Below are 15,948 nucleotides of genomic sequence, written 5' to 3'. Positions count from 1 at the left end.
TGCAAAGCTTCAGGAAGGTGGATGAAACAGACCCAACCTCAGTTTGTAGCCGGTCCCTCAGAAAGTCTTTAATCCAATCACAGATGAAGGGGGAAAAATTCAAGTCAGTCAGCTTTTCAATAAGGATGCTCGGCAGAATAGTGTTGAAAGCCGAGCTACAGTCACTGAAAAGCATCCTGATATAGCTTCCAGATTTTTCCAGATGAATTGTTACAGAATGTAAAGCAGTAGCTATGGCATTGTCTGTTGACCTATTCCCCCTGTAGGCAAACTGATGTTTGTCAAAGTCCGGTGGGAGGCATGTCCCAAGATGTTGGAGAACCAGTCTTTCAAAGCATTTCATCACTACAGACGTTAATGCAATAGGTCTGTAGTCATTTAGGCAATCAATTCGTTTTCTTCGGGACTGGGACAATGGTAGCTGGTTTCAAGCATAATGGTACACAGGCCGTTTGCAAAGAGATGTTAAAAGATCCTTGTCAGGACCCCTAATTGATTGACACAATTCTTTACCACTATCCCCAGCATCCCATCTGGGCCTGCAGCTTTGCTGGGATTCACAGCCTTCAATACAGCTTTCACTTATGTTCATACAGAGTGACTGGCTGAGAATCAGAAGGCCAGTCTGCAGAGGCTGCGGGGTCTGGTCCTTTCACCTCGTAGCGAGCAAAGAAGATATTCAGCTCCTCTGCCAACGAGGCATCAGTATTAACCATGTACCTCGTGTTCCCCTTATGGTTGGTTAGGTACTGCAGTCCCTGCCACACTTACTTTGGGTTATCTGCTAGGTGGTTCTCCACCTTATGTTCATATAAATGGAATTAAAAATAAATAAATAAATATTGTTTTTTCGCCATCCCAATGCCTCTTCTGAGATTTGCCTTGGCCTCTCTACATGTATCCCTGTCCCCTGCCTTAAAGGCAGAATCCCAGGCTCTCAGGAGTGTTCATACCTCTGCAGTCATCCAGGGTTTGCAATTACCGTAAACTCTAATGCACTTTTGTTTTCACACTGTCGGTGCACGCTTTGATATAAGAGTACGGCATCCGTGTATACATTCAGGTCTTGATGTTCGAATATACTCCAGTCAGTGGTTTCAAAGCAGTCCTGCAGTTGACTGACAGCACCCTCTGGCCAGATTTCCATTTTTGTGACTGTCTGAGTTCTTTTTCTGAGAGCGACATACTTCGGGCACAACAGGAGTGAGAGATGGTCGGATGTACCCAGGTGAGTGAGGGGGAATGCTCTGTATGCCTGTTTCAGGTTAGAGTACACATGGTCTAGAGTGTTCTTCCCTCTGGTGGAAAATTGCACATACTGCACAAACTTGGGGAGAACTGTTTTTAGACAGGCTTGATTGAAGTCCCCAGCCATGACAAGAGTGCCCTCTGGGTGTAAACTACTCTGCTGTTGGCACACCAATCACTATGTATATAGACACAAAGTCCTCCTCCCTTGCTCTTACCGGAATCGTTGTTTCTGTTGGAGCGATGAATGACTCGGCTTATCAACTCCACTTCTGCATCAGGTACAGCTGACTGTAGCCAGGTCTCCGTGACAATCATCATGCAACTTTCATGGAGAAGCCTGCTTGCTGCTATCTGCAGCTGTAACTCATTGATTTTGTGGATGAGGGATCTTACGTTGCTCAGAAAAACACTTGGCAGTGCTGGTCTGTGGGGCTACTTCCTAAGCCAAACCAACAGCCCGGCTCTGCAGCTGCGCTTTTGTTTCTGCTCCTTTTGCTTACGTTGGTACCTCCCCGACCCAATGACAATCCATGGAGATCCTGGAGGCTTCGTTATGCAGTTCAGTATGTTATGGGACTGCTGAAAATCGCGGGTAATACCGGTTTGCCTTGAGAGCCTGATGTTTACCAGCTCTACGTGTGTGTGGGCAAATTTAGCGCCTTGTGCTATACTGTGCACACACATCCAATATACACATTATTCCAATCACCACACCAGAAAAAAAGGGCATACTATAAATATTATAGAAGAATTACAGTGAATATAGAAAGTACACCCCTGTTAAAATGCCAGGTTTTTGAGATGTAAGACCAGGATAAATCACTTCAGAATTCTTTCCACCTTTAACATAACATATAAGTTGTATAAACCAATTGAAAAACAAACTGATTTTTTTAACAAGGACGTGTAGACTTTCTATATCCACTGTAAGTACTCTATTTTACTTTTATCTAATTTGTAAATTCTGCTTCATATCAACAATTTTATTTATTTTTCACATTTTTGAACTACCCATCTCTCTCAAAGAGGGATTTCTTCCCTCTTTGTACCATTTGTTTTGAGGACATATCTTCTTGAATATACTATGTTTTTTAAGAAAATGAGGTGGAAACAAACTCCTAAAAAGGAAGTAAATGAAAGCTGTTTTTTTTTAAAAATCATTCCAATAATTCTTACAGGTTCTATGAGAACTTTAATCTTGTCTGAAAGCTTCAATCCATGACCAATGAATGCTTGTGAACCTCTAGATCTATAACTTGGTAAGTTTTGTGACCTGCAACATGACCTGAGTTCCATTGTACAAAAGATTCAAGAAAACATGCACTGTATCATGTTTTAATTGGACACACTGAGGCAATAGTCTATCTCTTTGCTGAACAAAGCATGTCAAGTTTTAATAATTGGTGAAAACTATATAAACTGGAAAGAATATACTTGTAAAATGACTGGCCCATCTTATCAGAAGGGCTTTAAATTAAAATTTGGGGGGGGGGAATCTTCAAGATCTTTAGAACCTAATTCCAAGCAAAAACCACTAGATTACCAATCATTTAAGGAGGGAGGGAGGAGGAGGAAGATGAAGTAGAGTGTGATGGAAAGGATGAAAAACCCAGATACAAAGTAGGAGATATAAGATACATACCCAAGACCCATAAAGGATTAAAATGCCTATACATGAATGCTCAAAGTTTAGGGAGCAAACATTGTGAACTTGAAGTACTAGTACATGATGGTAAATATGATATAGTTGCTGTTACTGAAACATGGTGGGATGAAACTCATGACTGGAATGTACTAATGGAAGGATACAAACTATTCAAAAGAAACAGACCTAACAAAAGAGGAGATGGAATTGCATTATATATAAAAGATCACTACACCTCTAAACAAATCAACAAAACCAAGGATGAAAACCTCCTAAGCTCAATATAAAAGGAAAAAAGAATGACATTGCTATAGGTGAATAGTATAGGCCACCCAATCAAGCAGAAGAAATAGATGAACTTTTTGCTAAACAATTAACAAATATATGTAGGACCTTTATATAAACTGGGAGACAAACTCTGTAGCAAATGGGATATCAAACAGATTCCTAACCAAGCTAGCTGACAACTTTGTCATCCAAAAGGTAGAGAGAGAACTAGAGGAAAAGCTATACTGGATCTAATTCTTACTAATAGAGAAATGATAGAGGGAGTTTAAGTTGCTGGAACTTTGGGCGAGAGTGACCTATGTCATACTGGAATTCAATATAATGCAAACACAAACAACAGAACATAATCCAGCCAGTGTCTTAAATGTCAAGAGCTGATTTTAACAAACTCAGAGAGAGTCTAAGAAAAATTCCACGGATGAAAATCGTAAAGGAGAAAACAACTCAAGAAGCATGGGAAACACTGAAAAATGTGATCATAAAAGCCCAGTCCAGCACAATACCACTAAAAAAGAAAAATAAGAAATCCAAGAAGAAACCAGCATGGTTGCAAAAAGATTTCTCTGATCAACTGAAAGACAAAAAGGACAAGTAGAAAAAATGGAAAGAGGGACACATAACTAAGTTAGAGTATCAGCAGATAGTCTGAATCTGCAAAGGTGAAGTCAGGAAAGCAAAGGCTCAGAATGAATAAAGACTTGCAGCAAAAGTCAAAGATAATACAAAAGTTTCTTTTTTAAATAACAAGAAAAAAGTTAAGGAAACAGTAGGTTCACTTAAGAGAGAAGATGGCAAGGAAGTAACAGGCAGCAGAGAGAGATAGCTGCTTAACTAATTCTTTGGATCAGTTCTCACACAAAAAGAAACCACAGCCCAATCTACCAAAAACCAAACTATAAAAGACAGACTAGAAATAAAAATTACAATAAGAAAGAAAATAGTTAGAGAACACCTATCTGATCTTGATGAATATAAATCGCAGGGATCTGATGGATTACATTCCAGAGTTTTGAAGGAGCTGGTAGATGTTATCTCAGAGCCATGCACCATATCTTTCAAAAATCCTGGAACACTGGGAAATTACCTGAGGATTGGAAAAGAGCTGATGTGGTTCCCATCTTCAAAAAAGGAGAAAAGAAACAGATGCAGGAAACTACAGACCAATCAGTCTAACATTAATACCTGGGAAGGTACTGGAAAAGATAATTTAAAAAAAACAACCAGATGTTTGTCCTTAATGGTACTATATCTACAAAGTAAGCAGTGGGTACCACAAGGTTCTGTCTTAGACCCAGTATTCTTTAATATCTTCATAAATGACTTAGATGAGGGAACAGAAGGGGAACTCGTCTAATTTGCAGATGACACTAAGCTGGCAGGAATAGCCAACACCCCAGGAGACAAGCTCAGGATCCAAAAAGATCTTGAGAGACTATCCAACAAAATGAAATTTAATGTGGAGAAAAGCAAGACTTTACAACTAGGGAGGAAAAAACAAAGTTACGAGTACAGATTAGGCGAAACTTGGCTCAAAAACAGTAACTGTGAGAGGAACCTTGGAGTCCTAGTGGACGATCATTTTAATATGAGCCAACAGTGTGTGGCAGCATCCAAAAAAGCTAATACAATCCTTGGTTGTATAAACAAAGGCATTGAATCAAAATCATGTGAAGTATTAGTACTGCTTCATAAAGTCTTAGTAAGGTCACATCTGGAATACTGCATCCAGTTTTGGTCACCATATTACAAAAAAGTTGTTGAGACTTTGGAAAAAGTGTAAAGAGCAACTAAGATAGTTAACACCCTGGAGATATATGAAGAATGGTTGCAGGATTTGGGTTTGGCTAGTCTAGAGAAAAGAAGGACTAGGTGGAGCATGATAGCAGTATTCCAGTATTTCAGAGGTTGCCACAAAGAGGAGGTCATCAACTTATTTTCCAAAATGGATGGAAACTACTCAAGGAGAGAACATCCTGGGATTAAGGAGAAATTTCCCAATAGTGAGAACAATTAATCACTGGAACAGCTTGCAAACAGAACTTGTGGGTGCATCATCATTGGAGGTTTTTAAGAAGAGACTGGACAGTCACTTGTCTGAAAGGGTTGCATTAGAAGACCTCCAAGGCCCCTTCCAGCTGATTCTGATTCTGCTTTTTAAACAATGACTTTAACCAAATGTTTCCTGTACTTGTCAATACCTCATATCAGTTTGGAATATTTTGGTCTATTTCCCTCTACAGAAGTGCTATAGCTTCTTTATATTCAAGTACTGTCCTGAATGAACTGCTCACTTCAACATTTCAATTGATTAAGGGCTTCAACTCAGCTATTCTAAAATGTAAAATTCTGCTCGCCATTGTGATTTACTACTGTTCTGTGGCATGATCAGCATTCATTTAAGCTTCCGTTCACTGACAAATAACCTTACCTTCTCCTACAAAGTTTGTTATTATAATTCAGAACCCACTATTCCTCTATTATTGTAAACTATCCAGGTCCTATGATTGAAAGGCAGCTCCATGATACTCCCATAGCTTCACAATATGAAATTCTTTTGTTGGAATGCAGTGTTTTACTTTCTCCAAGCACATTTCTTGTTAATGCTAAGGACTTCCACTTTTATAGGTGTTCTTTGAACATGATTCCAATAGACTGCTGGATCATCTAGAGCAGGAGTGTCAAACTCAATTTCATTGAGGGCCGCATCAGCATTGCGGTTGCCCACAGGGGGCCGGGTGGGTATGGCCAGGGTGGGCGTGGCCTACTGGGTGGGCGTGGCTAGAGTGTGTATGGCCTACTGGGTGGGCGTGGCCAGCTCTACATTGTTGGTATCAAGGGTGCCTATGGGGGCCTGGGCAGGAGTGGGACAGATCTGAAGGTCTCTGGCAGAAGGAGGGTCTCTGGGCCAGGGCCAAGGCAGTGGGGGCCGTTCCCTCACTGTTTCCAGGATGGCTTCGCGGGCCGCATGAAACCACTTCGCGGGCCGGATCCGGCCCCCGGGCCTTGTGTTTGACATGTCTGATCTAGAGGATCTTTAGCAAATATGACATGCAGCCATGGAGTTTGTGGAAAGCAGTGGTTTCCTACTTGGCATTACACTAAAGATGTTGTTTACACTATTACACTACACTATTACACTATTCTTGTTCAGTATTTTCCTTTTGATGGACTCATGAATATTGAAATCAGACAATGTATTTTCTGCATTTCCTTTGCCATTTTTTTGTCCTTCCAGATTATTTTATACCTTACTCTTGGGATAAATTTTGTTGAAAGACGTTCCTGGGAAGAGAAACAAAGGTATTGAAGGAACCTATAGTTATCACCAATGCTTCTACAGTCTTCCTAGTAGACTAGGAAGACAATCCCTTTTTCTGAGGTCTACAAAGATTTATTTTGATTGAAGCAGGATTCACTTCCATAAGCATTTTGAACAGGAGACTCAAATTGTTACAACCAAGTTATTGTTTTTAATAGGGATTATTTCTCAAAGTCGCACTTGATTGTCATCTCATTTACTGGGATATCTGACTCAATTTACCCTTTTAAGAGACCTGAATAACCTGTCCTATAACTTTTACATACCTCTACAATAAATACATTGTTAGCAGTATATTTAAAAAGACATGCCACAGTACATTGTTTTGGACATTGTTTAACCAGAATCTCTTCAATTAATCAGTCTTAGATGAAATTCTGAGCACATTGTACTACAGGATTACGTATAGTTGTAAAGAGTTCACAAACTTTCACTTCACTTTCTCAAACAAAAAAATTCCATCTAATAACTAACATGATGATGACATCATTGGTCTGTTGCTCTACCTAATGCGATCTTCTGCTACTGAGATGGACTATTACCTCTTTCATTCCTACTTGACAGACTATTACATTTTATGTTCATCATGCTTAAAACCAGGTTATATGAATGAAAGATACCAAGCGGAGAAAAAATTTGGACAAAACAATCCTGTTAAAAGTATTTATATCACTTCACTTTCCACTGGAGCTGAGAAGTCAATGGAAGAAGAGTTTAACCATTTACAGACACTAGAAATAATGATATTGATTGACAGCTCTTGAAAATATAGATTCTTTTCCACCTGTGGTTTTTCTGCTTCACAGTAGAAAATAATATGCTGTACTGATTTTCCTGAGACAGAAAATCGTTACATGATTTTTATCAGACAATTGTATAAGTGATTTGAGGTAAATGAACATTTGTTACATTATCACATCATTTCTACACCCTTCATTTCAGCTGTGACATAGGCATCATAATTTAAAAATAAATCCAAAAATAGAAGATATGAACATATTCTTTCTCCAATATGGCTCACATTTATCTGAGTTTCATACGTCCTTCCAAAATTGTCTGTTAAAGAAAGCTTTTTAAAAGAAATAGTGATGGTTTACTAGATACTGAAATGATTAATAAAATTATACCATAAGTAAAAAAACTATCTAGACATTCTCTCCAAACCTGCTTCTTGGAGATTGCACTGAGTTGATCAGCTGAGATGAGCACAGTTTAGACTAAGAATTTTTAAAAAATTATCTAAGAGCATGTGCAGAGAAAGTTTAGCTGTTAAAAATATCTTCAAATATTTGAAATTTAAAAAGATACCTGAGGCAATTAGCACCTTTATTTTGAAAAAGAAATAATTACTATTTAAATTCTACCATTGTTTCCACTCTGTACATAATTCCTTGGGTGAAGATGAAGATGGAAAGCCTCAGGATAAAATAAATAAACGGAGTGTTAGTCCTGTGTCTAAAAGCAGTTTCTCTTTTGTTTTACCACATGTTTTGAACTCCAAGACCCATAGGTAATCCCTCCATAGACTCCAACCACACATTTACTTTCTCACAGGAAATTACTAGCTTTTTTTTTCTCAGTAACTTTTCTGGATATGTTCCTCTGCATTCTGCTTCACATTCATATTCTGTAGAATTGGGGGTAGATGAAAGAAAGAACCTTATGACATGACAAACATTCATTTAACAGAAAAAAATTAGATTGTCTCCAGGAAATCAGTTTTCAATCAACTTAAAAAATAATTTCACTAAAACCACTTTACTGGCAGTTTCTGTTTCCATTCAGAAGTTAGAAAACCAATGAATTTGGGGAATTAACATAAAAATCTGAAGGAATTTCTCATTGTCTATCAATCTTTTTTCATGCCTCAAACTATCATATGCAGTGAAGGTTATCCACAATCATACAATAAAGAATGTTAGATGAAGTAAAAGTAAATAAGGAAATCTCTAACAATCAACCTTCAATGCCCTGTAAATAGTGCTTGGTCCTAAGACTATCTAGTTTTTAGTTCAGGGTGATCTCCTCTCTCACTAATGTTTGGATTCTGGGCTTGGTGTGTAGAGGATCTGTGCCACAACAGAATGTTCTTATTTTACACAATTATTTTCTGGGCTGAAGAAACATTTACCGTTGACTTTCCTATACAAAAGTTGTGTGCACCTGTGATAAAATTCCTAATTTTACAGTTTTCTGAGATCCTAATGTATATCTGAGACCATCAATTTATGCAAGCAAAGAATTCACATATAACCTGCTTTTTCTTGAAATTGTGCACTTTAGGATGTCAGGAAGAAATATGCAAGCTGCCTTTCATAATGATAGATTAATCAAAATCAAAATGTGCTTATTAATTTAACAATACATTTCAACTGAGTTAATCTGAAAAGTTCCTGGCCAGTTTTCAAGAACTCTACAAAAACAAACTTAAAACAAAAGGAATAAGAAAGCACAAAATAAACCTAACAATAATAGTCATGCAGTGTGATTCAAAATGAAATATACAGTGGTATAATATGATACACCAGTTTTGAAAGAGGGGAAGGGCAGATGATGTTCCAAAGCTTAGGGGATAATCAAGGAAGAGATCTTTCCATGATTTCACCTGTACCTGATATTTGGTTGGATGGGCAGTCAATTCTGGTGAGGTAGTGCCCAATATAATCTGGTATTAAACCTTGTAAGTCTTTATTGGAGACAAGCAACCCTTTGAATTGAGCCCAAAAGCCTGACGACCAGTTCAGTAAACCTAATAATGATATTATTCTACAGTGGTGGGGAGGTCTTGCCAGGAATCTGGCTTCCACATTCTGATGAACTGCAGCTTCTCCAAAGAGAGCTCAAAGTGGAATATGCAATAGTAATCTAGCCAAGTAGTACTCAAGGAGCGAGTTACTGTCATGTGGGCATTCTAGTTCAGTTCATTCATTGCATTTCAATAGTTAGATGGCCTAAACTTTGGCATCTGAATATAGATCTTTGTAATTTATATTTTGCATTTTACTAATCTAGGTGAAATGTACATGTGTGTATGTGTGTGTATACACACACACATATATACATATATATTTATGATATGCTATAGGTTATAACTGAAGCATCAGTCAAGTTGAGCAAAAGGTCCTCTGGTCTTGTTGTTTAAGCACGACCCTGTTTTATAAAGACTTCTCATACCAGATAAGTACAACCTCATCAAATGTAATTATTAAACCAACATTTCAGATTGTTCAGTCATTTATTAACAAATTATACATCTGTCTTGCTGTGGTTTCATCTCTGCACAGATGATCTGATAGCATGGACTTCTAATCCATGTTCAAATAACTGTACAAGACTTCCACATTGCCAGCTCAGCTGAGGGTAATATATAATGGCCTGACATTTGTATATTAGCGATACCTTACAACAGCTTTTCATGTAGAAATAAAATGGGTGTTATGGTAACCCACACTAGAGAAACCAAGATCAGTTAGAATGCTCCATCTAGGTAAAAGATGAATCACCACAAAAACTATCCGTTCAACCTTTGTAGGGCAATTTACAGGATATAGTGGTCAACAATAGCAACATTGCAGAAAGGCCTAAAAAGGCTGAAGGTTATTCAGAAGTCTGAGCAATGTTGCTTCCACCCCATGCCCACACCTGACTAGAAGAGATTCACATAACGCATTTCCTCTAGGATCTCTGTGGTCGATTTGCAACCGCCCTCTATGGAGGTTCAGACTGAATGAATCATGCACAGCCAGACTGAGAACATATATAACAGATTATAAAGAAACAAAGAAATTATACTATTGTAATATGTCCAAAGTGTATATGCAAGTGGACTACTTGATCTGACTGATACTGATTTGGGCAGGCCTTAGGCTCTTGAGAATAAAGAACAATGGTCTGTTTCCTTTGTGCAACTTCTTTTCTTTTGTGAAATTTAAAGTGATTGAAGTTTATATTTTTTGTAAGTCTAACTTTCAGAATAAACACAAATAGTTACCGTATTTTTCGGACCATAGGATGCACTTTTTCCCCCCCAAAGTGGGGGGGAAAACAAGGGTGCGTCTTATGGTCCGAAGGTGATCCGTATGGCCAGCCCCAACCTCCGCAAGTGAAAGCAAGGGAGATTGCAATTGGCTCCTGCAATCTCCCTGCGGCCCGGCTTTCTCTTGCAGAAGGCAGGCTGAAACGGAGCAAGGAATGCGAATCGGCTCCTGCAATCTCCTCTGCTCGGTTTCAGCTTCTCTTGCTACAAGAGAAAGCAGGCTGAAACAAAGCAAGGGAGATTCCCTCGCTCCGTTTCAGCCTGCTTTCTCTTGTAGCAAGAAAAGCTGAAACCAAGCGGAGGAGAATGCAGGAGCGCGAGATCGGCCAATTCGCATTCCTTGCTCCGTTTCAGCCTGCCTTCTGCAAGAGAAAGCCGGGCTGCAGGGCTGCCTCCGTAGGTACTGCTCTAACGCGGAGAGGGAAGGACAAAGAGGGAGGGAAGGAAGAAAGAAGGAAGGAAAGAAGGAAGGGACAATGGGAGAGGGAGGGAGGGAGACAGGGAGGGAGGAAGAGAAAAATAGAGAGAGAGAAAGAGGGAGAGAAGGAGAAAGAAAGAGGGAGGGAAACAGAGGAAGAAGGAGAAATAGAGGGAAAGAGAAAAATAGAGAGGGAGAGAAAGAGGGAGAAGCAGAAAGAAAGGGAGGGAAATAGAGGGAGAGAGAGAAAGAGGGAGAGAAAGAAAGGGAGAGAGAGACAAGGAGAAAGAAAGAGGGAGGGAAATAGAGGAAGAGGGAGAAATAGAGGGAAAGAGAAAAAGAGAGGGAGAGAAAGAGGGAGAGAGAGAAGGAGAAAGGGAGGGAAATAGAGGGAGAGAGAGAAAGAGTGAGAGAAAGAAAGGGAGAGAGAGACAAGGAGAAAGAAAGAGGGAGGGAAATAGAGGAAGAGGGAGAAATAGAGGGAAAGAGAAAAATAGAGAGGGAGAAGGAGAAAGAAAGGGAGGGAACAGGGCGAGATAGAAAGAGGGAGAAATAGAGGGAAAGAGAAAAATAGGGAAAGAAGGAAAGGGAAAGAAAGGAGAGGAGAAAGAAAGAGGGAGGGGGAGAGAGGGAGAGAAAGAGAAGGAGAGAGAGAAATTAAATTAGTAACATGATTGTTAAGTGAATCTGGTTTCCCCACTAACTTTGCTTGTCAGAAGGTTGCAAAAGGCAATCACATGACCCTGGAACAATGTGACCATCATAAATATGAATCGATTGCCAAGCATCAGAATGTAAATCACATGACCCTGGGGATGCTGCAATGGTCATAAGTGTGAAAAATGGTCATAAGTCACTTTTTTCAGTGTCGTAACTTTGAACGGTCACTAAGTGAATCATTGTAAGTCGAGGACTACCTGTACTTTATCATTTTTTCCCTTTTTTAGGGGGGGTGTCAAGTTTTTGACACGTTGCTGGGTGACATTGCCTTGTCCTAAAAGTGGTACAATGGATGAAAAGGTTGAAAAGCCCTGTTTTAGTATACTGGTACTATTTGGTTCAGAATATTTTTTTTCTTGTTTTCCTGCTCTAAAAACTGGGTGCGTCTTATGGTCAGTTGCGTCTTATGGTCCGAAAAATACGGTAATTTAAAAATATGGGATTCCCTCTGTTGTGAAGCAAGGAAAAATGCTTTAAGTTTATCCCAATTTTAAAAATCACAAATGTATCTAGATTAGACAAATTTAGATAATTAGAACATGTATCTTAAAAACAGTCAAAAAGGAGTCAGCAATGTTATTAAATGGTCTGTCTTCACATTGTTCATGTAGTATTAACATCTTTTGTCACATGTATGAAGTAACATTAACAAAGACAGTAATAAGAATATATTTTCAAAACTAATGAACAGATCTAGTGATGAAAAATACACCTTATTAATTAAACACTGCTGGTTACAGGTTTCTTGACATGTTTTTACATACAATACTGCACAAAGCATATGTAAAATATACATGATGTATACAAAAGACAACCATTGCAAATGAATGCATTAAGATGCAAAAGACAGCTTGAAATCCAAAAGGAACAAGAACTCAGGAACACAAATATTTAAAATTGTAAAATGTAAGAAAGCATCTCAGCTTTTGAAATAAGACAGTGAAGAAATAAAAGTAAAAACAATTCTTCTACACTTAATCAAATTATATCCCAACTTATTTATTTCTATAAATACAAACCATTCTCCAAAAAATGATGAGTGATAACAGACTGGTAGGATTTACAAAATAGTTCTCACTTTAAGGCTGTTGGAACAAATTATAAGCACTGAACCTTTATATCCCCACATACATACGCATGTATAAAATCAAATTTAGTAGCTAGAAAATGAAGACTGCCAAGGACCTACCTGTGTGACCATGTTTTGCATGTATGGTGCTGCATGCTGTTGCTGTTGTTGCTGCTGCTGCTTTTGCTGAACAGCACTTTCTATTGCTACTTTTGCTACAGTACTTGGATCTGCTCCAGCTGGCACAGCTACCATAGTTGCACTACAGCCAGCTTTGTTAGGGTCACTTATTGTAACAATTCTAACTCCTACTTTATTGGGGATTCCTGGAACAGTTTCCCTGTCATTATCCTCTGCTGGCCTCTTTACAGTTTTGCATTCTGCTGTGCCATTAGTTGACCGTACTTCAGATGACAGAGTAGCTGGGGATCCACGAAGTCCTGAGTGTGGAACTGCTATGATTTGATGCCCCTGTATAACAGAGGCTGTTGACTGTGGTGAGACAACTACACTTGGGCGTTGGTGAGGCACATCTGAATTCAAACTTGAAACTAGAGGTCCATTAGGTACATCAGGATTGGTACTAGTAGGATGCTGGGTTAAGAGTTTTGAAGCCTCTTGTGTACTGCTTACAACAGGCATAGTCCCCAAAGCTAAAACAGGTCCATTGGAAAATCTTTCCCCTTGATCACCTTTGGCAATATCTAGTTGTGTGGCATCCAAATTCTCTTGTTCCAGTGGAGAAATTTCACCATTTCCTACATGGTTGGAAGTTTTGTGATTTGGAATGTTTTTGCTTAAATGGGAACCATCGCCCTTTTCAAAGTCACAGATTCCATTAAGGAGGGGCTTCCTTAAATCACTTTTAAATTCCTGTGTGTCTGGTTGTTCAAAGTTCTGCTTTCCAAGAGCTCCATTTTCATTCATGACTAATGATGATCCATTACTGACTTGTGAGAACTGATTGGCCTCATTCTGAGTTTTCCCTGAGTTAGCTGGAGGTAGACTGGAGTCATGCTTTCTTCCATTTAGAAGACTTCCCACCTGTGTTTCATTTTCTTTTGCATCGCCATTGCTGGTGTTTGCAGCTTCTCTTCTGCAAGAAGGGTTTTCCATTACTTCAATTTTGCGCTCATGAATATGTAAACCAGTTGCTTCCTTTGCTTCTTCTTCCTTTTGGCAAATTATTTTATCTCCTTTGAATGGAGAAGCAGTAGCAGAACATGATTGTCCAGCTAGAGGTGCCTGGTTAGGTGGAAGCGCTTGCACCTGAAGCCCAACTGTTGCTTGTGTCCCACTCATTGTTATTCCAGCTGGAGCAATTATTTGAGTTGCATTTCCCTGACTTGGATTTGCTGTAGCAAAACTAGTATTTGGCACAACTGTTATAGTAACCTGATTGCCAGAAGTTCCTTGAAAAATAGTTGCTGGGCTGTTTGAAATCAACTGGCCTGGCAATATTTGTAAATTGGAAATAGGAACCGTTTGTACTGTTCCTTGGGACTGGATTGCACTCTGGACCAACTGAACATTTTGCTGTCCAACTAGTAATGGTTGAGCAGAAGACTGCCCTTGAACTCCAAAACTCGTTGCTTGGTTATTAGCCATCTGATAAACCACATGAGGGCTGGGAGCTCTTGCACTGTTTGAAGGAGGAATTTGTGGTGCTGGGAGAATAAGTTTGCCACCAGGAGTAGAAGGGCCTCGTTTAGGAAGCAAGAGCTGTTTTATCAGACTGGATTCATTAGAAGGTGGCTGACCCACTCCAGGACTATTTTGTTGTGGCTGAACTTGCATCTGGACTTGCTGCTGCTGGACTTGCAGCTGTGTCTGGGATGATGCTGGTGAATGCTGCTGCTGTTGTTGACGCTTCACAGAAAGCATCTGACTGACAGTAGGAGGGGGTCCTTGTGACTGAGGGGTGAGAGATGGAGATGATATTACTGTGGGGACTTGGTTGTTTGAAACTGGTCCAGGTGATGATGAGGAAGTTGGAGTTAAGTTTGGCTGTGCACCCAACTGAACAGTTTGGCCAGCTGGGATTGAAGCTGGATTAGTAAGAACAATTTGGTGAATGGCTGGTGCATACGTTGGACCTTGCTGAGTTGGTTGGCTTACAATCACTACACTTTGCTGAGGTGGTGGTGGTTGCTGTTGAGATTGCTGCATTGGTTGCTGTGCCACTGCTGCTGGAACTTGCTGAGAAGGCTTTGGGGCAATATTCTGAAACCCTACTCTTGATGTTGGTGAATTCTGGACACCAGCAATTGTAACCACCTGTCCAGTTGCAACTTGGAAATTCTGAACTGTAGTAGCAGAAACTATATTGGATGCTGACGTTGTGACATACTGCTGAGGTGCTATAATAACAGCATCTTGCTGCTGATTACCACCTGTGGATTGCTGAGTTGATGTTTGTACTGGCTGTGATGATGTGGTGATGAGCTGCTGAGCCTGGGAAACTGCTGAAGTGCATGCTGGTATGTTCTGTACTCTGCCAAATATATGACCTTGAGGTACAGCTTGTTGAATTACTGTAACAGGAGTGCCTGAGGATATTTGTCCTGGTACCACTGCATGTAGAGGTGACTGCTGAATTACAGGTTGATGAAGTAAAGTCTGGGAGCTGACAACTGTAACAGAGGGTTGTGGCCCTGCAGTACTAGGATTTTGATTGGAAGATTGTGCTCCACCTCCTACAGCAATAGTAACAGGAACTGCACACTGCGGAACTGTGTTCTGTATTACCGTGGCCTTCACTACATCACAAGAAATTGGAGCTTTATTCTGTATAACAGCCACAGAAGCATTCTGTTGATGGTGACTATGAACTAAAGGGTTTTGTGGTATTCTGGAAACAGTCTGTACCACTGTAGATGCACCTTGAATTGGAAAAGACATCTGTGTTGCAGCTATAGTTGAAGATTGATTATTAATAGGATTTCTCTGAAAATGGTTTCCTATACTTGATGATCCATGTGGGAGTCCTGTTGATAAAGGGAAACAAATCTGAAGCAGTAATGCTGAAATCAGTAAGAATTAACATTTCTAAATTAAGCTTTGAATACTTCCTTTATTGAATATTTGCCCCATTACCATGAATTCTATGTATCTCACAGTAGTAATGGGTAAATATTTTCTATTGTATCCTGAAACTGTGACAACCGTTTTTTCCTTTCCTTCCTAATTAATTGAAAAATTA

General features: G+C 39.5%; 1 protein-coding gene across 1 annotated transcript in view; it reads right to left on the bottom strand.

The window, feature by feature from the left end:
- ARID2 (AT-rich interaction domain 2) overlaps positions 1-15,948 on the bottom strand; it is a 200,164-nt gene that overhangs the window by 42,886 nt on the left and 141,330 nt on the right. The window contains exon 15 of the mRNA XM_083365211.1: positions 12,867-15,733. Within this exon, the coding sequence (XP_083221337.1) occupies positions 12,867-15,733 (2,867 nt within the window). The remainder of the gene's footprint in view (positions 1-12,866; positions 15,734-15,948) is intronic.

Source organism: Vipera ursinii (genome assembly GCF_947247035.1).
Source record: "Vipera ursinii genome assembly, chromosome: 6".
Lineage (NCBI taxonomy): Eukaryota > Metazoa > Chordata > Lepidosauria > Squamata > Viperidae > Vipera > Vipera ursinii.
The sequence above is the reverse complement of the archived record's forward strand: the minus strand, read 5'-3'. Positions and strand labels throughout refer to the sequence as shown.